The sequence below is a fragment of the Magnolia sinica genome, chromosome 13 (genome assembly GCF_029962835.1).
Source record: "Magnolia sinica isolate HGM2019 chromosome 13, MsV1, whole genome shotgun sequence".
In the NCBI taxonomy this organism is placed as follows: Eukaryota; Viridiplantae; Streptophyta; class Magnoliopsida; order Magnoliales; family Magnoliaceae; genus Magnolia; species Magnolia sinica.
Window position 1 is genome coordinate 239,923 of NC_080585.1, and position 22,683 is coordinate 262,605.

General features: G+C 38.9%; 1 protein-coding gene across 5 annotated transcripts; it reads left to right on the plus strand.

The window, feature by feature from the left end:
* Window positions 1-96: 96 nt before the first annotated feature.
* On the plus strand, window positions 97-20,968 carry LOC131222293 (uncharacterized). Of its 5 annotated transcripts, XM_058217309.1 has the most exons (10): window positions 97-504; window positions 2,055-2,282; window positions 8,718-8,839; window positions 10,082-10,142; window positions 10,575-10,715; window positions 12,947-13,069; window positions 14,052-14,280; window positions 19,356-19,604; window positions 20,308-20,373; window positions 20,618-20,968. In XM_058217309.1, the coding sequence occupies exons 1-9, from the start codon at window positions 364-366 to the stop codon at window positions 20,337-20,339; spliced, it is 1,326 nt and encodes a 441-aa protein (XP_058073292.1). In that variant the 5' UTR covers window positions 97-363; the 3' UTR covers window positions 20,340-20,373; window positions 20,618-20,968. The 5 variants fall into 5 exon arrangements, with proteins under 5 accessions (XP_058073292.1, XP_058073290.1, XP_058073294.1 ...); XM_058217307.1 differs by lacking the exon at window positions 20,308-20,373 and having other exon boundaries at window positions 102-504; XM_058217308.1 differs by lacking the exon at window positions 20,308-20,373 and having other exon boundaries at window positions 107-504; window positions 12,962-13,069.
* The last annotated feature ends 1,715 nt before the right edge of the window (window positions 20,969-22,683 follow it).

Below are 22,683 nucleotides of genomic sequence, written 5' to 3' on the forward strand. Positions count from 1 at the left end.
AAATAATAATAATAAAATTAAACCGCAGGAAAATTTTTTCTGAGCTACGTAAGTTTTGGATCAAGCTTGGGATGGGCGTGCGGGAAGGTAGTACCCAATCCGCGTCCCGCGTTCGCTTTTGAAAACCAACTGCTTCTTCACCATAAGTCGTTGGATGCCTTGTTTTCAGCTACGCCAACTTTCCCCATTGCAGGAGATCCAAGCCACTCGCTCACTGGGTACGTCCCACCCCCTGGGAAGAAGCCATGAGATCCAAGCCATTCCCATGTCGTATCGTCTTCAAGAGCCTCTCTCCTCGTTTTTCCTACAATGTAGAATTTCTCCTTTTTTCTTTTTCCTCCCTCTGATTAATCGAGAGCTCTGATGGCAACACCTTCAAACATCTGCTTTCTTTTTCTTCTGCTGCTGCTACTCCGCATCGCATTTGCTTGCAGAGCTTTGGAAGAAGAACTCATCGTTTCTCGAATCGCCTTCGGGTCCTGCGCTAATCAAAGCGCTCCTCAGGTTAGGACTTTTGCTTCTTTTCCCTCTTCCTTTTCAATTTATTTTCCTTGTTTCATCTTCCTTCTCCTTTCTTCTTGTTCTTTTTCCCCTTATTTTTGCTCTCTCTCTCTCTCTCTCTCTCTCTCTCTCTCTTTGATTTCAGTTTGTCAATTTTCCTGATTCCTGTTGCTGGAAATCCCCATAAATCAGTTTCTGCAGATCTTCAAGTATTCTCTTAGAGTTCTGCGATCCATGTTTCTTGGATTGAATTTTTTATTTTTTATTTTTTTTAATATTTTTTTTTTCAGGATTTCAGCGATTCTTCCTTGAATTCGCGTCTGAATAGTTGGTTGTTGTTGAAAAATTTGAATACGTGTAATATGGACCATGAATTCTGGACGATTGGGTATATTCCGTGATGCTTTTTGATATTCATACACCAATACCATTTTTATATATAGAAAAGAAAAAAAAAAAAAAAAAACAGAGAGATGGATTAAAGTGAACTCATGTGGAATTTTTTATCTTCTTGAACCCAACGACTCATATTTCATTTGAGTAGTGATCCAGGAAGAATTCTTCTTTGTATTGAGATGCAAATTCTTCTTGGGGCACAAGGTGGAGGGGTCCATGGTGGATTGCACATGGCTGCAAAATCGCCCTCATCAGATGATCAAAATCTAACCCTTACTTTTTGATAGGTCACAATCATCAGATTAAGTATTTGCTAATGGACAGTAAGGCCATCTAAGGGCTTGCAAAATTTGATACAAAGATTGAACTTGGCCTTGATGGCCATTCTGGAACCCCTCTATGGGATGGTTACAATCTGCAGGAGGTATTTCAGGTGCATGTGCGCCTGACTGTATGTAGGCCAATTTGCAGTGGGTCCATCCTGTCAAATGTCCGCCCTGACTGTATGTAGGCCAATCTGTACCTTGCAGATAATTTGCAGCATATCTTAGGAGTTCCACCAACAAGTAATATCTAATAAGCTGAGGGAAAATAGACTTAGATGGTTTGGCTATGTGCAATGGAGACCAAGAACTATGCCTGTTAGGACTTACGAGTGAGCCGCTTCAAGTTGAAGGCTCTAAAAGAGCAATGGGAAGGCCCAAAAGGACATGGATGGAGGTAGTAAGAAAAGATTCGATGACTTATGGTTTAACTAAGGATATCTTCTTTGATAGAGTGGAATGAGTGAAATAGGATGCGCGTAGTCGACCCCAATTAGTTGGGATAAGGCTTAGATGATGATGATCTTACTTAACCATTGCTCTATGTTTCCTCATCTTGAAATTTGTTTTCCCGATTGCCATGTTGATATCCACATTCAATACAAAATACAGAACCTGTTACTAGTTTGCAGTTTGAATCAATTAGAAGTTATTCGATTGAAGTTTCTACCTGCTTGTTGTTTTCAATGTAAAAAACACATTTCACTGACTTACTTCCAGTGCTTTGGCATTGTATTGTGATTAATTCAATATCTCAATTGCTTTTATCTAACTAGAGTTTGTTTTATGGAAAAAATATTTCCTTCATGACTTAAAACTTGTGTTCATCTGCAGCCCATTTGGAATGCAATAGTCAACTATGATCCCCAGCTTTTTATTTGGTTGGGAGACAACATCTATGGAGACATCCGACGTCCTTTTAAATTCTTTGGAAAGGAAAGGACCATCGGGCCATGGAAAAATGTTCCAAGATTTGTTCCTACCTCGGAGCAGGATATGCAGTTAAGATATAAGGAGGCTAAGAGTAATCCAGGATATTCTCGTCTTCGAAGGCAAGCTCAGGTAACTTCTACTCATTAACTCGATGAATTGAATGCCAACAAATAATACCGGTATTTTGCTAAAGGGGGCTAAAGAGAATGACACAAATGTCCTTCTTTTGTCAATGCCTTCAGCAACGTGCTAATTATTGTTCATTTCTTTAAAGTACCATGTCAAAGTGTTGAAAAGCTTTTTATGAAACGTTACTATTTGAATTCTCTTTTGTTCTCGAAGGATGGTGCTATAGTTTTGTTAATGAATGGGTTGTATTACTATATGACCCATGTAAACTTTGTTTTGAGTTATTTTTACTTTTTACTTGTTTATGTTGGTCTAAGATGTGTAGGGTATTTTTACTTTTGTTATTAAGGGTATTTTTGTCATATTGATTTTTTTTATTAATATAAAGGGAAGAGGGTGGGCGTCCAACCCTAACTGATCTTTCCTCTCTTCTCCTAACTTACTTTTCTCTCTTTTCTTCTCTTTCTTATTCTCTCTTTAATCTATAGTTCTACACGATATCAGAGCATCCTTGTTTTTTATCTAATCATTCTCCCTTGTATCCAATAATTCTTTTTCCTTATTTTATTTTTGGCCTCTCTCATCCTTCTTGTACTGAAAATCTTTTAAGTAACCTAGGTTTCTTTTCTTTTTGTTATGTCGGGCTTTTATAATGATACATGCATGAGAAGGGGATGAAATGTTCATGATCATAACCTCTTGTGTGTAGAACATGTGGATGTGTGAACTAATGTACTTCGTTGGACGTCGTGTTCGTGATCATCAACCCTTGTGATTGGTTGGAACAAGTGGATGGGCTGGTTATTCTCTTTTAGTGTAGTGTGCATACCATGTTAAGTGTACAAGTTGGATGTTCGTGAAAGGTCAGCCTACGTTCATATAAGCTTACGACATATTTTCTAATCCTAGTTGGAAGAGAAAAGTGATTCGAGAACTAGATTCATAAATCCATTTGATCTTTTAGGGGTCCAAATGACCTCTATTAAATTAAATGGAATGAGCTATCTTTAGTGGTCTAAATTCATCCATGAGTTTTTATTTGCCAAGGATAAATTAAAATAGTTCACCACCAAAAAGTCTGATGAGAGTACTAGTACATATGATCAATGGATACAGGAGAATGCCCAAATTATGAGGTGGTTGTGGAATAGTATGGAACCATCCATTTGTGTGAATGTAACAATATTGGAACTGTAAAAGCAGTTTGGGATGAATTGCAAGAGATATTGATCCGACAAAAACATCTCTTAGACGTATCAATTATTTGAGAAAATATTTGAGCTTCAACAAAAAGATAAATCACTAGGAGAATATTGTTCAAAACTTAAAGGAATGTGGGAGGAGATGAATGTGTATCAGCCCCTCACTACTGATTTAGATAAGTAACGTTAGCAACGAGAGGAGTTTCATGTGACCAAGGTTTTATTCGTTTTAAAATGTGAATATGAATTTGTTTGTGCACAGATTTTAGGTGGCAAGTTATGTGCCATCTCTAAATGACTGTATGCTCACCTCCTGCATGTATCTCTTCACTCTACAAGTGAAGTCAATGAAAACCCTACTTAAGTATCATTTACGAGTCGAAGCTGAGGTGGTGGTTGTGGTGGTAGAAGCAATGAGGGTGGTCGTGGACCTAGGAAGTGCACCCATTGTGGGCTTACAAATTGTTCTATTGAAAAATGATGGGATTTTAATGGAAGCCAATATGGGCTAATTAGACATCTCACATGGAAAGCAGTGGATCTCATCCAACTAGTTTTACGTTTATAACTCAACACCCACGTATGTCTATGGAGAGATAGTTACGCTTACTCAAGAAGAATATTCCGAGTTACTGAAAAATCTATAGAATCAATGTTTTCCTACTACTTTTGTTGCTACTCTCGCTCTTACGGCTACATTCGTGACCTCTAGTATGACCTGTTTAGGATCCAAGTTCCCTACTTTATGGGTCATTGATTCTGGAACATCTAGTGACATAACAGGTGAATTCAATGCATTCTCCTTCATTGATACATTGTTAACGTGTTCATCTATCACTTTGGTAAACGTTAGCATGTAAAATTGTATAGTTCATCCAAGTTCTTCCCTCTTATTGTCATTTGTCCTTTATGTCCCTAAATTTTCATTAAGTATTTTGTCTGTTAGCAATTACCAAATCTCTTAACTACTCTGCGACCTTTTATCCTTCACATTGTGTTTTCAAGGATCTAAAAACAAAGAAGAAGATTGGAGGACATAACATAATGGGTTATACTATCTTGACTGTGTGAAGTTGTTGGTGCAATATCATAGAAGAAATCTCTCCTTATTAGTGGCACTACCATCCTGGCCACCTACCCTTGAAGATTCTCAAAGGCATTATTTATTATCATTTGTTTCAATTCTAAGTGTGTGAGCTTAGCAAACATCATCTTCCTTTTCCATCACGTGTGGAAAAATGTAGTTCGTTCCTTTTTCTTTAATCTATTTAGATGTTTGAGGATTGGTTAAAATTTTTTTGTAGGTCAGAGTATAAATATTTTGTTACATCTACTGATGATTTTTGTAAATGACTTTAATTTATTTAAGAAAAGACATTTGAATTATTCTCTAGTTTTAAAATTTTCACATTGAAGTCTAAAATCAATCTAACACAAAGTGTTTGCATTTGGTTCAGATAATACCAAGGGATGTCTCAATTTTTTGGTTTGTAGTTTATATTTTTCTGAAACAGGTATATTGCATCAAACATCAGGTGCCCACATCCGACAACAAAACGATGTTGTAAAATGAAAAAATCACCACTTACTTGAGGTGACTCGTGCTTTATTAATTCAGATGAATGTTCCCAAAAGTTTTTGGAGTGATGCAATACTCACAACGTGTTTTATGATAAATAGAATGGCCTTCCCTCATATATATATATATATATATATATATATATATATATATATATATATATATATATATATATATATATATATATATATATTTCACAAACACACCCACCCCCCACCCACACACTCATGCCGTAGTGGGATCTCACCACCTATGGGTACTTGAACCCTTGACCCGGTGTTGAAACTCTTATGAGTCTACCATCAGGGCAAAAGCCCTCATGAAGTTTTACTCTCAAATGCTTCGTTGTTTTATTTACCTTCCAAAAAATTTAGATGTGTATGCTTTGTTTGTCAATTAGAGTCGGGCCATTATAAATTAGATTGTAGAGCCATTAAATGTATTTTTCTTGGATACTCTCGAACACAAATAGGTTGTCATTGTTACAATCCTTCTCTTCAAAAACAATACATGTGTACAAATGTTAAAATTTTCTCCACCACGTTCTTCTCAAAAGATAATAAATCTCTTTATGTGGAAGTTGTGTCGATACCTATTGTGGTTGAAGAAGACATAATCCAATCTCCTCCCTTTGCCGACTCCTCCATTCCCACTGTGCCTCAACTGAAAGTCTACTTATGACGAAAACGGGCAACTAGTGTACCCACTCGTGATGCGTCGTCCACCATATCCTCTTATGAGCTTAGTGATCTAGTGACTTCTCTAGATATATTTGATGTTCCTATTGCCTTGAGAAAATGTAATCGTGCATGTACTAATCACTATATCTCTAAATATATATATCATTTTAATGCTCATCTCCCACTCTCCGTAGATTTGCCCTATCTTTGTCTTCTCATTCTATTCCTAAGTCATACTAGGAAATGTTATTTTATAAGGGGAGGGGAAATGCCTACTTTTTATCAGAATAATATTTAAGAACTCACCAATCTACTTGCTAGTAAGGGTGTTGTTGGTTGTAGTTGGGTGTATACCATTAAGTTTTACCCTAATGGTATGGTTGAACGTTTGAAGACTTGTTTGGTTGCGAAGGGATATATTCAAACCTTTTGTGTTGATTGTATTGAAACATTCTCTCTTATTGTCAAGTTGAACTCTATTCGTGTTATCCTCTTCATAGCCGTTAGTCATGATTGGCCCCCTTTCCAACTGATCGTAAAAAAAATGCCTTTCTTCTTGGTGATCTTGTAGGGTTTTATATAGAGCAAACACCCTGGTTTGTTGCTCAAGAGGAGTTAGGCACGGTGTGTAAATTAAGGTAATTTATGGGCTGAAGTAGTCACCACATGCATGGTTTTGACAAATTCAAATGGTCGTGTTTAATTATGGATTTGTTCGAAATCATGCTAATCATTCCATCTTTGTACGGAAAGGCGCCTCAAGTCTTTTTGTGTTAGTGGTGTATGTTGATGGTATTGTTGTTACAGGAAGTGATAATATGGGGATTGTGGAGCTTAAGAAGTATCATCAGAGGCATTTTCTCACAAAAAAACTTAGTCATCTTTGATACTTTCTGGGTATAGAATTTGCCAATTATAAGGAAGTAATTAATCTGTCTAAAGGAAAATATGTTCTACATATGCTCACGGAGACGGATCTTATTAGTACTAAGCCAATTGCCAAATATAAGGAAGTAATTAATCTGTCTAAAGGGAAATATGTTCTACATATGCTCACGGAGACGGATCTTATTACTACTAAGCCAATTGATATACCAATGGATCCGAATCACAAACTGGTTGATGATCAAGGAGATATATTTGAAGACCCAAGGAGAGAATAGATTCTCTAAGCACACCCTGTTAAGCCAACATGTACACCCTGGAATTAGCTTCATGGTGAAATGTGAGAACTGCATCTCAATATTAGCACATAAATCATATGACTTCTCAAGAAGGTTAGCAATCCCCCATGGACAACTGCCAAATCTTACCCATTTGAATGTATTGTTGTAATCACCTTCAGTAATGGCCAGGCATATATTGTGACCTATCCCTTGAAGAAGAGCTGCCGCTTCTGCATTATTGGATCCACAAAAACCACTGGGTTGGAGAACTCCAGCATCTTTCACCGAGCTGATTCTATCTAAACCTCAATCCTTGCCGGACCCAGGTTACCCAAGTAGCCACCATTGAAATTTAGCTTATACCGGCTCATGGGAGGACATCGCCATCTTTCTTTAACTTTGTTAACAACCCAACCACACCCAATTATTCTTTCCAATTTGATCTCAAATTACCTCTCATGCACTCATCAGCCATACTCCATTCCCAAATCAACCCAATGATTTTACCTATCACTAAGTCTTCCCTTTGAAATTTTTATCTAACAGAGTTGTCCTGCACAATACATTCACCTTTAGTGGAGAGGAAGGAAACCACAAAAGGCTTGATCATAAAACAATTCATGCTCGGGCTCATCTGTGAAAGAACAAGTGAACTGGAAAGTTCCAACTACCATATTTTGTTAAGATCCTCAGTGGTTTAAGGGCCTAGCTTGGCACGCTCCATCACTCCTGAGGCTTTTGGCATTGGGTTCTTAACATTTGGTATCACGGCCAGCACCACGTCCCATGTTCGAGTTGTGGAGGTGACCCATGGAAAGGGAAACGTGGACTTTAGTGAAAGCTGCCACAAGGTGGAAAGGGCTACCTGTAAGATCAAGGTGAGAGCCACTGCAAGGTGGAGAGGCCACCTGGAAGTAGACCAAAGTTAGTGCTGCCACGAAGTGACTGTGGAGCATGGTAGTATGTTACATTCCCCAGCTCGACGAGTCCATCTGTCCTAACATATTCTTCCATCTTTCCCAGACTTTGGGACAGATATTCTTCAAAGATTCAGCAACTTGTCCGGCATTGGAATCCCTTCATCTTGGACAAATGCATTCCCAAATTTGAAGGTTTACACACTCACACACACTCACACACACATCCATCTTGTATGTTTTTCCTGACTTCATATTTACCCATGGATGCCAGGCACCAAAACTTCGCAAGCCTGGGATGTAAGAGGTGTAGTTGAACGGATTCTTGCAGAGTGGCCAAAAGACAGTACCATTGAACAAGGAAAATTCAACCATGCTTTCTTTATGGCTGGGAGAGCATGACTAATAAGTATAAACTTGATAGAAGAAAATCATGCAATTCGTAGCTTTTATTTTTTGCTTGCTGATCACAGAAGCTGACGTATCGGCTACCTCTGTTTGATCTTCAAAATTGGCAAAGTCACAACTAAATGTCCATTTGTGCTGTGTGTTCTGCTGTGGGTATAGAATTGCATGCATTACATGAAGATGCTAGAGGATCCTGCTGCATTTCTGAAAGAGAGTTGAGTTGAAGTCAGATTCAGTCCTGTGATTTCCAACTGAGAGTGGAAGTCATAGATTGTAGCAAGGTTTAGTTGTTTACATGGTCATCAGTTGAATTAAATCTAAATTCTTTATATTGCTTATATTGTTATCTGGTATTTGGCATGCTCCCAAACCACTGAAAATTAATGGTCATCTGTTGCATGTTCCTTTTTGTTTGTTTGATAGGCTTTCCTTGCTCTCTATCTGTTTTGACTTTTGTTACTGAATATTTATTGGATGTTGCAGGTTATTGGCACATGGGATGATCATGATTATGGATTAAATGATGCAGGGAAAGAATTTAGTGGGAAAAATGTAAGCCAAAGGCTGATGTTAGATTTCTTAGACGAACCCCAAGATAGCCCACGGTGAGGATTCTTTTAATATGCAAATAAATCATCATCTTTACTCTACTATAAGTGGCATGTAATGACTAGGTGGCTTACTCATATGTTTCCAATATTTCTGTCCTAACATATTTGACTCAAGTTTGATACTTATAGATGCTAAGGGTAAGCATGACTATAATATTGCCAAAGTAACTATTGAAGTACATCTCCATCTTGCAGCATCTTGTGATGGTTTTTGTCAGGTTGGGACAGATCTGAAACTGTACTTAATTCGGATTTTATTTTTTTTTCCCTGAGGTCTGTCAATTGTGGACTTCCATCTCCACCATACACGTGGTATCTATACTGTGATGTGGACCATCTGTTTGGTGGCCTTGGATGTGCCCTGACTCAGAATCCACAACCTTAACTGTCCGTTTAATGAACCTTGCTTGTTATATGCGGATGATAATCTTCTCTGCTGCTGCTGCTGCAGCTATCATACGGATGATGATGCTTGTTACTTACATGTGAAGACCAATGGCCATTTAGCTTCCGTGTATCCGTTTGCAGGCAATCTATTGGAGAGTTAGGATTGTCCCATTGGTGATGATTTTTAGCTATGGCATGGACAGTCATGTTCACAGTGGTTGCAGCCACATGTATGAAGTGGAGCCTATGGCATATGTACTATGGAGTACGGACATTAGTAGAACATTTCCCATTCATTCGTTGGATTTTCTAGTCACCTGGTGGTTAATTTGATCTCTTTAGGAATAATCCCTTTCAGTAACTGGTTCATGCTTTTTCTCTCTTAGGGTAATGCTCCTACCTGTGCTTCTTTATGCGCACAGTTGAACTCTAAGAAGAGAGAATTAACTGCTAGATTACACTCCTGTGCTGGAAAGCATTATCACTTGATGTCAGTTATGTATTTATTACATGTAAATGAAGAAAGTAATAATTCCATTCACATACGGTAGCTAAAATGATTCAAGATAAACTTGCTTATTCATCACGAGAGCTATCAAAAAAATGTCTGCACATGCACATGTATGGGGTGGTGTGCATGCTGTGCAGGCATATGGTCTGAGGTGATGGATAATATTTGCTTCTGTCCATTTCTTGTCAAGTTGTTGTGTAGGCTTATGTGGTAGTTTCATGGAATATGGTTTGCATATCTATTGATTTCTTCTTTCTGGGTCTTGGCCATGCTGTTCTTCTTACCTTGTCTTTTTATTATTATTTTATTTATTTATTATTATTATTTTTTTGTTGTAGGCGCAAACAAGCTGGTGTGTATGCTTCCTATATGTTTGGTCCTGAGCGAAAACGAGTCAAGGTCTGAAAGTGGAAGGTTTCAGTTTTTGTTGTCAGAGATGTTGCTTCTGTAAATTCATTTCTCTGTGCTTGTATTGATTGTTGCTTGAATTAATTGTTAATTGGTTGAAGTATTAACTTGTGATCGTTTCTGGGTCTGTTTTGTATCCTTACAGGCAATTAACAGTTTAGCGTTGAGTCACGTGCCGTTCTTATTAATCATCTTATCCATATGAATAATCTCCTTAAATATTATGTTTTCAGAATGTATGCTATAAAATGGGAACTTGTTAAAAGTTAAAAACATTCAATCCATGGTCTTTTATGAGCACTACATGTTGGAACTAGTTAGCCCATTTTATGTGTCATATTCTTTAAGTATGAGCTACAGTGTATAGATGTATACACTCATACAGATGCCTTGCACTGAACATGGATTATTGTGCTTCTTCAGGTAATCCTCTTAGATACCCGATACCATAGGGACCCACTATTCACTGATGGAACTATTCTGGGGGATTCTCAGTGGACATGGTTAGAGAAAGAGCTCCATGGTCCTAAGTCACAGATTACCATCATAGCATCTTCTATTCAGGTATGTCAGAATTTGTTTTTTGAAATTGCAAACCTTCTGCATGTCAGACGGTGCCTGAACTTGTGGGGTCTATGGTCAACTATTTAACTGAACAATGCATAATGCCTTAATATAACTCCCAACATGCATATGGTAACGGTCACCATTTTATGATGCAATATACAATTCCCAATCAAGCTGTAGAGTTCAGCTCAAAAGAATGAACATGCGAGGCCTGCCTTCCGTCGATCAAAATTGTTCATAATGTGCACTCCATTGTGGATGAGAGACACCCAACAGACCACTTATTGTGATCTTCCATTTTCATCAGATGGCTAGGACATCTGATGGGGGAGATATTATGGCATGGACAATTCCATGTACTGTCCAGGTAACAGCTTATGTTGCCACAAGTTGGATTCCTGTACCATTGCTGGATTGAGCAAAAAGTTTTCTCTCAATCAAACATCATATAATACCTCCTCTCTCTCTCTCTTTTTTTTCTTTTTAAATTTAAATTTTTAAATTTTTAAATTTTATTTTTAATGCGTTATTTGAGTGAGTTTTGCCATAGTCAATAAACTTGCTTAAACTCTGATTTATAGCCTAAACATATGAAACCCAATTCCGCATATTTGGATTTTTGAACGCCCTGTAGAAATCATTCATGGATCTGAAACATATTATGATTGCAAACACACCTATGGAGTCATCAGTTAGCCCAATAGAAAACATGGCAAACATATAAAATAAGCTAGCCTAATGAAAATCTACAATCAAACCCATTGCACATGCATAAACAAGAAAATTTTACAAAGACTAATGACGAAGTCCAAGAAGTCAAATATGCTTGTAGGAATACTGAATGGCTGGTAAGCCACAACCAACTGTTTGCACCCTCCTGCTTGAGTGGGCCACTGGCATTATGGATTTGGACGATTGTGTCCTCATTGCCCATTTGGGGTTGTATTTTTTCTTTTTTCGCTTTGCTTTGTATTCTTTTCCGCTTTTTTCAGTTTATCAATAAAGTTGTTGCCTCTCAAAAAAATAAAATAAAATGTGTTTGCACCCTCCATGAGTTCTACCACTCAAATCTCAATTCCATGTAAAGCCATGAGGCCCATGACAACATGGTAGGATCCACTGGTGATATTCATTGATTCATTAGAAATTTTTATGAACAAATGGTTAAATAACTAATGGCCAGTCATATCTATATGCAAATCTTTTGAAGTGGAGCCTTTGCCTGTGTGGTGCACATCAGAAGTAGAGCCTTTGCCGTATTGGTGATTGCCTCAAGTGAGTAACATTGATGTCTGGTTCTAACTTCATGGTCACCAATTAAAAAAGAACTTATATGCACAAACTTCCCAGCTTTCTGATATTTGTTGGGATGGTTAAAGGGCTATTAGGTGTTAGGGGTGCACATGGAACCGATAGAACTGGTAAACCGGACTGGAACCGACCAGACCGCACGGTTTGGTCCGGTTCTGAAGTGCACCAATTCTGGTTCCACTTCTAAAAATCAAAGAACTGGTTAGTTCGGTTCGGTTCTCGGTTTGGGGTTCTGCAGAACCGAACCGGACCGTGAACTGGACCCTGAAACCGAACCTGGAACCGGACCCATTGGTCAATAAATATTTAAATTATATTTTTTAAAAACATAAAAAAACTATACCATTCATCAAATGGATCACAACACGAATAGACATTGGCAACAAAATTATTTTGGGAACACAAAAGGGTTATAAAAAAAACCATGACAAGATTACTCTCTGCGAAAATTTTCAGTAGAGGAGCTTGGGCTGTATTATAAAAAAAACCATGCAATTGGGCTGGATTATAAAAAGCCCAGAACCGTAGAACCGAACAGGAACTGAACCAGTTTTTACGGTCCAGTTCCAATTTGGTTCTAGGGTGCAAACGGTCTGGTTCCGGTTCTAGTTTTCCTGGAATAGTTGGGAACGGTTCGGTTCCAGTTTCACCCAGAACTGGACCGAACCTCACTGTGTGCACCCCTATTAGGTGTCACTCTACATTTTCATGTATTGCAAAGTTGAATGGTTGTTTGAGAATAAACAAGAGTTCAAATAAGGTTATGTTTGAGCTCGTGTTATCCATATGTGCCCATTGTGATCAAATAGCATATCCCTTTCAGCTAATTGTTCACCTTGATACTGAAAAGTTTGGTAAAAAAATGTGAAATTTGTTCGTATTTATTGATTTATTTTATTCCTATATTTATGGTACAGCTTCTTGTGACTCAGGTTATATCAAATCATTCTGCAACTACTGGGCCACTATTTTATATCGAATCTTGGGGACGTTTTCCGAAGGAAAGGGACCGACTGTATAAATTAATTGATAACAGTAAGGTCAGAACTGTTTATTTATATTCTGCAAGAGAACTGATAACTCACAGACAACAGTACCATAACTTGTCATGCATGCTGATCTTTCCACCAACATGTCACTTGTGTAGGACATCTGCACCATGAAAACAGTAGGGCCCACAATGAAGATCACTCATCATGAAAATTGTTTGATCCAGTCATCAGATGGGCTACACCTGTATGTTGAGTTACACCATCAGTTCTCCATTGATTCCAACGGTATGGGCCATCTGATGAGCTGGTCGGCCTATTTGTGTGCTGGTTACATTCATGGTGGGGCCTACCGTTTGGATGGTGAGGACATCCTCACACAAATGGCACGTTGGCAGGAAAGATTGGCCTGCACCACCAGTTAGATTGCCTTCCCTTTGGATGGTCAGTTCTCATTCTGCAAATCCAGATATAAACTTGACTTAAATTGAATCAAACAAATTCAAGGTAATGCTCTCATTCAACAAAAAGGCCAAATATCAAAGGTTAGACTTCCCAACCTAGGCAGCTTCAGGGGTATCCCCCATCAACAGTGGGGCTCATCAGCTCAACAGTTCGGACCACTGTAATATGGGCTCACATGTAGGGAATCCTGAGCATCAGCAAACTGTATTTTTGCTGATGAGCAGGAGACTATACTTCCTCACTGAACTTGGGTTGAGTTAAATGGTTCACTCAGTTACCTCAAATTATGAATTTCTGGAAACCTTGTTCAGGTACTCATGAATATCGATTCATTAATCTGGAAACCTCATCTATGCACCTTCCTTATGCATGCATTAACTTATTTCCCCAAAATTGCTGTACTTCCCAAAAAGAAATTATATGAACCTCCTGGTGATTCCATGTAAGGAAATTCTCACTTGTTATAAACAGGAAAAATTGCTTAACCCTTTAACATTGCTCTATGTTTAAGACGATTTCCATCTTCTAAATTCTCTGTGGCAAGTCTTTTTTTTTTTTTCCCGTATAGAGAGATGGGGTTTTCTTCATAAGTGGTGATGTTCATTTTGGAGAGATAGCACGGTATGACTGTGGCTGTCAATATCCGCTGTATGAGATAACTTCAAGTGGACTAACACAAGCTGTGGAGAAGGCCGTCCTGCCGCCATTTGCTTTCCTAGTGAGAGTTGGAGCATGGCTGACACCCACTACTATGAGAGTTTTTGACCAGAAATGCCGACACAGATCGTGCACAATTGGTATGTTGGAATGATGATATTTTGCTTCCCCTCGTAAGGATTGTCTTTTATATCTGCTCTCTACACTGAATTCATATTCACTAGATTGTGTTAGGTGTTACATATGAACTTGGAGGTTCATACGTGCACTTGAACCCACTTGAGTATACATATATTGGGATCTCTTCCCTTAGAAAAGGCACATTTTTCCATTGTCATTGAATGCAAGTCCCCATTGTGTATAAATATTCTCATGAAATGTTCTGGAAAGGGTTTGTGTGTGTGTGTGTGTGTGAATCAAAATTTTTAATGTGTTTAGAACTTGACACGAGTCGAGCTAACTCGAGAAACTCGACTCGGTTGAGCTCGATCCGACTCGACTCACAAACTGGTTCGGGTCAAGCCGAGTGCCTAAACATGTAGCTCGGAAAAAATAGAGTCGAGTTTGAGCTTGACCAAGCTCGAATCGACATGACTCGAAACGAAGCTCGAACTCGACTCGCTTTATATATATATATATATATATAGAAGTAAAAGGTTAAAACCCCAAATTTACCCCACTCGACTTGACCCCCCCACTTTGCCTCTTACTCTTTTGTTTTACGCTACCCGAGCTCGAGCGAGCGGCAGGCCACCCGACCCCACCACCCGGCGAGCTGAGCGGTGACGACTGACGAGCAACCCCACCTCTCTCTCTCTCTCTCTCTCTCTCTCTCTCTCTCTCTCTCTCGTCTCTCCTTTGATTTGTTTCTCCTTCAATCCTTTAGCTAAGTAACATCTCTGATTTCTTTCTCCTTGCATCGGGTTGGGTCAGGGTTGGGCGAGTTTGGGTTGTGTTGGGTTAAGGTTGGGTTGGGTCAAGGTTGGGTTTCGTCGGGTTAGGTTGGGTCATAGATGGGTTCCCAACAAGCTGAGCGGCGACGACTGACGAGCAACCCCACCTCTCTCTCTCTCTCTCTCTTCTCTCCTTTGATTTGTTTGTCCTTTAATCCTTTAAGCTACGTAACATCTGTGATTTCTTTCTCCTTGCGTCGGGTTGGGTCAGGGCAGTGTTCAAAATATCGGTATCGCACAATGTATCGCACCCTTGGGATACAGATACGTATCGGTTATCGCACGGGATATATCGTTTGTATCGCATAGTTTATTGCACTTTTTGGGAAACATTAGCAAAATGGTTGAATTTTTTTATGAAACTTTGGGGATTATTTAAAAAGACCTTAATGCACACTTTTAAATCATAAAATATCAAAAAAGAAGTGCACATAATAAATTTCCTTTGTATAAGGTACTAAGTTATGTGTGTTATCTGATTAAACTAAGGTAAATATATTTAAATATGATGCATACCATTTATAAATGTATAAAGATATGTATGAAAATGAGTCACATCCAAACATCAATTGGAATTCATTTTAACATGTCATTTTAGGGCATGGGCCGAAAAATAAGGTAGATCTAAATCTGAGGTGGACCACACCACACAAAATATTGTTCATTGAATGATCATCATTAAACTATTTTGGGCCTATAATTTTTTTGGATAAAGCTAATATTTATGTTTTCCCATCCAGGTTTGTCAAACCTCATGGATAGATTGGATGGCAAATAAACATTACGGTGGGCCCTAAAAAGCTTCAATGGTGGACATCATTGCCACCATATTTCTTGCAGTATGGTACACTTGATCTTTCATCTGTCTCCTTTTTGGGCTCATGCCTTAAAATTACTTATGAAAATGGATGGAGGGTGTGGATTGGCTGGTGTACCACATGAGGTATGAGCATGTGTCGTGCGAAGATGGGATGCGGATTTCCTACTAAATCCTTTCGCAGGAGTGGGGCACATCGTGATGTTTGTGAGAAATCTACTCCATCCATCAGTCTTGTGAGATTATTTTAAGACTTGAGGCAAAAATTGAGCAGGATCCAAGACTCAAGTGGGCCGCACTAAAGAAAAAGGTGGGTAGGGAAATTCCTACCGTTGAAACCTTCCTGGGTCGACAGTGATGTTTACATTCCATCCATACCGTTCATTACGTCATCACTACTGGGATGAATTGAAAACCCAAATATTAGATTGATTCAAAACCTGTGGCCCCACGAATATTTCAACTGTGGACCTTCAATCCTCACGTTTTCGGCCTACTTGAGTCTTAGATCCAGCTCATTCTTGGCCCTGTCTTAAAATGTGTTCAAAAAACAGATGGATAGAGTGGATTTCTCACAAACATCACGGTGGACCCTACCTAAGTTTCTAGCGCATGAACTTCATGCGAAGCCCAGACGAGCGTCCACGAAATCGGATTGCGTACTGAGTTACTCAGTGCGCTTTTATCGTACTGAGTAAACTCAGTTGGACCCACTGTGAATGTATGTGGTTTATCCACACCGTCCATCCATTTTTACTGCTAATTTTAGGGGTTTATACCAAAATTGAAGTAAATCCAAAGTTCAAGTGGACCATTACACAGGAAACAGTTTGGAATAATGATTTCCACCGTTGAAACCTTCCTAAGGTCCAAAGTAATTTTTATTTGTCATCCAACCTGTTCATAAGATCACAAAGACATGGATGAAGAGAAACCACAAACATCAGCTTGATCCAAAACTTCTTTGGCCTCCAAAAAATTTTCAATGGTAGAGGTTCAATCAAAATGTTTCCTGTGGTGTGGTCCAGTTGAGATTTTAATTTGCTTCATTTTTGGGATCAAGCCATAAAATTATCTTTTAACATGGATTAGCGGAGTGGATAAAATAAAAAAATAACAGTGGACCCCACACAGTTTACTCAGTACGCTAAGGGTACTGAGTTACTCAGTACGCAATCCGCTTCCGTCGTCCACGTTGTACAAACAGTTGAAAGGAGATCAGAGTTACATGGCCCCACCAATAATGTATTTATTATATCCACACCGTTCATCCATTTGGAGAGATCATTTTAGATCGTGAACCCAAAAATGAGTGACATCCAAACCTCAATTGGACCACACCACAAATAGCAGTGAGGACAATGATTCTCACCGTTATAACATTCGTAGGTCCATCATAACGTTAGTTTTCCATCCAATCTGTTCATGAGGTCACAAAGACCTTGATGAATAGGAAAAACAAATATCATACGATCCAAAACTTTTGCAACCCCAAAAGGGTTTCAATGGTGGACGTTCAATATCCAGCTGCTTTTTTCTAGTGCGGTCCACTTGGTCCTTGGATCTGTCTTATTTTTCGGATAAAGCCTTACGACGAGCTCGCCAAATGGACGAACGGTTTGGATATAATATATACCTTATGATGGGATCCACATAACTTGGTGATGTCAACACAATCGGTGACGTGCAATGCACCAGCCCATCCGCCTCCTTTGAATAAGGGCTCGGGGCCCTTTTTTTTGAAGCAGAGAGGGTTCCGGCGTTCCGGAACCCTAAAATCTCTCCCAAGGGCCGATGATTTTGGGGATTTCGACGAATTTTGCGCCCAAATCTCTCCAAATCAGAGGCTTCTATTCGAATGGCCCATCAAACACAGCTTCCGATCAGGGCCATCTTCTTTACAGGTACTGAAATCTACCGTTGAAAGTTTTTTTTTTTTTTTTTTTTCCATTTTTTTCGGATAATGGCGCTGTCCCAGGGGCGATATTGACGATAATATCGGCCGATATCTAAAGTTTTGGATTTTCGGTATCTTGCGGGGGTTATTAGTGGAGTTTCGTCTCGTTAGGGTCCGATACCGATAATATCGGCCGATAGTATCAATATTTTGAACACTGGGTCAGGGTTGGGTGGGTTTGGGTTGTGTTGGGTTGGGTTAGGGTTGAGTCGGGTTTCGTTGGGTTAGGTTGGGTTATAGTTGGGTTGTGTCGAGTTGGGTCATGGTTCGGTCGGGCTAGGTTGTGTTAGGGTTGGATTTGAATTATAGAATTACTTGAATTTGAATCTTGATTACTTGAATTTGATTCTTGATTACTTGAATTTGAATTCTTGATTACTTGAGAAATTCTAAACTCGTGTAGACTTGTAGTTGAGTACTTGAATTTGATTTATGCTTAATTCAATTATTCAACTATAAATCATATATTAAATATATGATTTGTAGTTGTATACTTCAATTAAACACAAATCTACTAGAGAGCGACCCCACTTGATACACTTGACAGATGAATTTAATAATATACCTACCCGTTTAAGAATTCATATACAATAAATTGTATTCAAATCAATTATTGGTTTGATATTCTTTATATATATGAATTCTTAAATTGTCAAAGTTGGATAATTTGGTAATATATCATGTACCTAATGTTGCTTACACAATTTACATAGAGTTTGAGATTTGGTGCATCAACCCAATTTATTTTCCGAATATATGGTTCTCAACTGATTGATTGCCTCCTCTCTGCGAATAACAGATAATGGTGGTGACACTCAAACAGTAGAGAATTTTTACATATATTTGGAAAATTATTGGGAGATGTTGTCGAATTTTTGACTCGCATGTAAATTGTGTGAGTAGAGTACATGATATATTTCGAAGCAGCGAGCCGAGGCGAGCTAGAGGGGTGAGCTCGAAGATTGAGTCGAGCTGAGCTCGAGCTTGGGTCATGGTGGGGTCAAGCTGAGCCGAGCTTGGCCTAGCTCGACTCGAACTCGACTTGTGTTCAGCTCTAAATGTGTTGCTGTGAATGTGAGGCTTAATTTCATATTTCTAAGATATAACAATCGTGCTGAAGCTTCTTCTTCTTCTTCTTTAATAACCAACTACACTTTTGAAGTTTGGTTCAATGTTCAATATGTATTCTAAAGATGGCTTCTTCTTTTTTTTTTTCACTACTTTTGAAATGAGAAGCCAAAACTGTTAATCATGAACAGTTTTTGTATGGAGTTCCTCAGAACGCTTTTTGCCTAGCCTTGTGCATATCATTATGTTTATTTGTTTTATTCTTTTTACAATTTTTTCATCTGTCAATTTATGTCTGCCTGGTTCCCTCAACTGTGTTGATTATTAAGATTCATGCTCTGATAATCTTGTTTAAACTACTTCTTGGTGTGGCTTTAGTGGAGGCCTGAAATTAATCATCATGAGATTGATGTGGTTCAGGCCAGCCAAATTTTGGGGCAATTGAAATTGACTGGGATGCTGCTCCAGTAACTCTGAAACTTGAAGTGAAGGACATGGATGGTGTACCTGTTACTAGTGTAAATATTTTGCTCTCAGATTTGCAAACCAGGAACGTACAGAAACCTACCATGAAGGCCGGAGAATTGCTACACCACTGTTCTCTTGAGATTGATCTACCATGGATTGTCAGGCACCGTCTAGCTATCCTATTTTGTGGAGCGTTATCAGGTATTTGATTTTCCAATTTGTGGGCACCTTTTTTAAAAGTTGGAAAAAGTTTCCTTGGTTGCATGCATTCATGGTTATAGAAACACCTTATTTGTTTGTGAGCCATCAAGTTTCAGACATGTCCCTAGTCGATATGTAGTGTCACATGATACATCGCTAATTTTGGAGTGTCCAGGGAACTTAGCTGCCTAGCAGTGGAAATTTTTAGTGCTGCATATGAACATCCAAAGACTCAAAAGCTAGGCTGTTGACTTCCTGGCTTGATTAAGCCAATTTTTTGGAAGAAACTTGCAGGCCATCTCAAGCCAGTGAAGATATGATAAAGTCTACCAAAAATGGAAGTAAAAACCCACCGAAAATAGGGAGCTAAAACAATTGCTAGGCACTTAGAATGCTTATTAAATATGTGGATTGGGTCAATATTTGTGAGGGGTGTTGAAGTTAGGTTTCTGAAGAGCTGAGAGGTAAAAAAGGATCCATTTTCTTTTCTTTTCTTCTTCATCTTCTTGTTCTTTTTTCTTTTTTTTTTCAGTTTGTCTATATGAGGTTGGTTTTCCATTATGAAGGGCATATAAAATTTAAAAAGCATCCCTGTAATTGAAAAAAGTCAAGATCTTGAAGGTAGACTTTTACGCTTTCATAGCCTTGAGATTATGAAATAAACGGTGAGTTGATGATTGGCTGGTCAATTTCTCAAAACCAGACCCTTCTCCAGGAGTTATGTTGGATGCCTAGTCAGAAAACTGATTTACTCCACTCAGTAATCCAGGTACTGAGTGTTTAAGCATTGTTTGGTATCTAATGTACCTCCTAGCATGCTTTAAACTTCACGACATTCTTCTTTTTTTATTCCCCTAAATTTCTGAAGGGGTTGGTTCTTGGCAGTGATGTCAGATATTTTCGTCATGCATCAGTACCATTTTGCAGTGAAGTGATAGATGTTTTTTTTATATGCAATCATCCCTCAAATTCCTCCAACTTTATGTAGTCTTCTCTTGTCAATTTTTTGGCAGGTTTGGTTATTGCATGTTTGCTACTCATATACATAGTGTCAATCAGTGGACGGTGCCTTCGCAAATTCAAGCTTGACTGACAAAACTGAAACAGCTTGACTTTGGAGGTAGAAATGGATTTTCATCACACAGGATGGCTCCTAATTTGTGGCTATGAGTAAGTACAGGTATACGTGAGTCATATCTTTGAGGTATTATGGTTACACGGCCCAGATCTTTACTAATTTCGGGTAGCATTTACCTTGCAGCACCTTGTCTTTTTAAATGGCAATGATCTTTCCCATAGAGAGATCAGGTGCATTGGGTAACTTGGGACAGCTTGTGATTATAGAATTTGGGGTTGCTGAATCATGCGACTGTGTCATGGTGGGATACTGTCTATTGCTTTTCTTGTTCAAACATCACCGCTCAACCGAAGGTAGGTAGGTAGCCAGTAAGTCACACTCCATGAACATTAAAACATGACCTTAACCATGGTACATGTGACTAAGAGTTGTGGTGCCTTGCTCATTATGCTCAAACTGCCTGACGACTTGAGCTTAATGATTTATACATCCCCTATTTGGAGTAGAACATTGCTGCAATGACAACATCTCTATTGTACAAATGACACCTTTTTATGGTGATCAGGGGCGTTGATTTGGTGGGCCACCATGAGTATAACATATCCTAAAAGAAATGCTCTTGATTGCAGTACACTTTCAACAGGAAAAACTGAACAATCTGATGTTCAAAGTTGCCCGAGTACCATGGCTTTTGGCAGCTTTCCATCCATCTGGTGGAATAGAGATCAATGGTCCCAATCATCGTCCATGTTTGCCCATGTTTGGAGTTCAGGATGCACCTTACGCAATTTCCTTGGCATGAGCCACAAATAGCAGTTCCCTCTAAGAGAGACATTGCAGTACATCTAGGTGCATCATACAATAAAATTGCAATATTCAGTCTACCTAAGTTGTATACCCAATTCATAATTTCCTTAAGCATTGATATTGGAGGAGTGAGCTTCAACTTTTCAAGTTGGAACTTAACGGCAATTTGAGGGCAGTTTGCTCATTATGAATGCTATGAGAAACATCCTTGATTTTTATTTGTTTCCTCTTTGCTTAAACTGAATGATAGTAATAGGATTTACTCAGGCATCTGAATTCGGTCTCTCCACTACGCGAGGGGATGAGATGTTACCAAGGTGTGATGCTACTATTTTCCCGGCCCTATCATGGCCAAAATGCAGTACCGGCTGAATTAAACCTCTCCTAGATTAGGGGACGGATTGCATGCAGCAGGTGTCAGCATGCACCCTATCCAGTGCCAAAGAAAAGCGCGTCAAGTCAATTGTGAAAATTAAAGATCATCTTGCATAAAAAGGAGATTTTGCCCTTTTTCACTGTGGCTCCATGCCAGACATGCCCACGTGGTGCTTTTTCATTTGTTACTGGATGGGGTATGTGCTGGAACCTGTTGGAACCAATTTGCATCCCCTGAATCCGGATTGATAATATAATATCGATTGTGCAACTTAGCCTGGTTAGCAAATACATTCATACATATGGACACATGTATTGGTTCTTATTTCTTCCATTATTTATAACACGAACAGATGCGTTCTATATGAATGAGGTCATCCATCCAATGGACCACCCTGACAGTACTCATGACTAAAGGCTCACATTGATCAGATGAGGAGATGTTTTGCAGCATGACCCGGTCAGTTCATGGGTTGGATTCCTAGAGCAGAGGCTCCATCTATGGGAAATAATAAGTGTGCTAGAGTTCCTCAAATAGTCGTCTAATGTTTAAGAGAAGTAAAGAAAATATGGTCAACATATTGAGGGATATGGGGATCACACTAGTGTGCTAACATTTTGTTTCAGGTTTTGGGTGTTGGGGTCATCTTCCTAGACTATCGATAATCTATATGGGCAGGTCAGGTCAGGTCAGGTCGGGGAGTGTGGGTTTGGGTCTAGTTGACAAGCGGGCCAAACCCACCCATTGACAATCCTATGGTTTCCTGATATAGTGTTGTCTATTGCCAGTTGAGAAATGCTGCTTGGTAACGAGTTGCA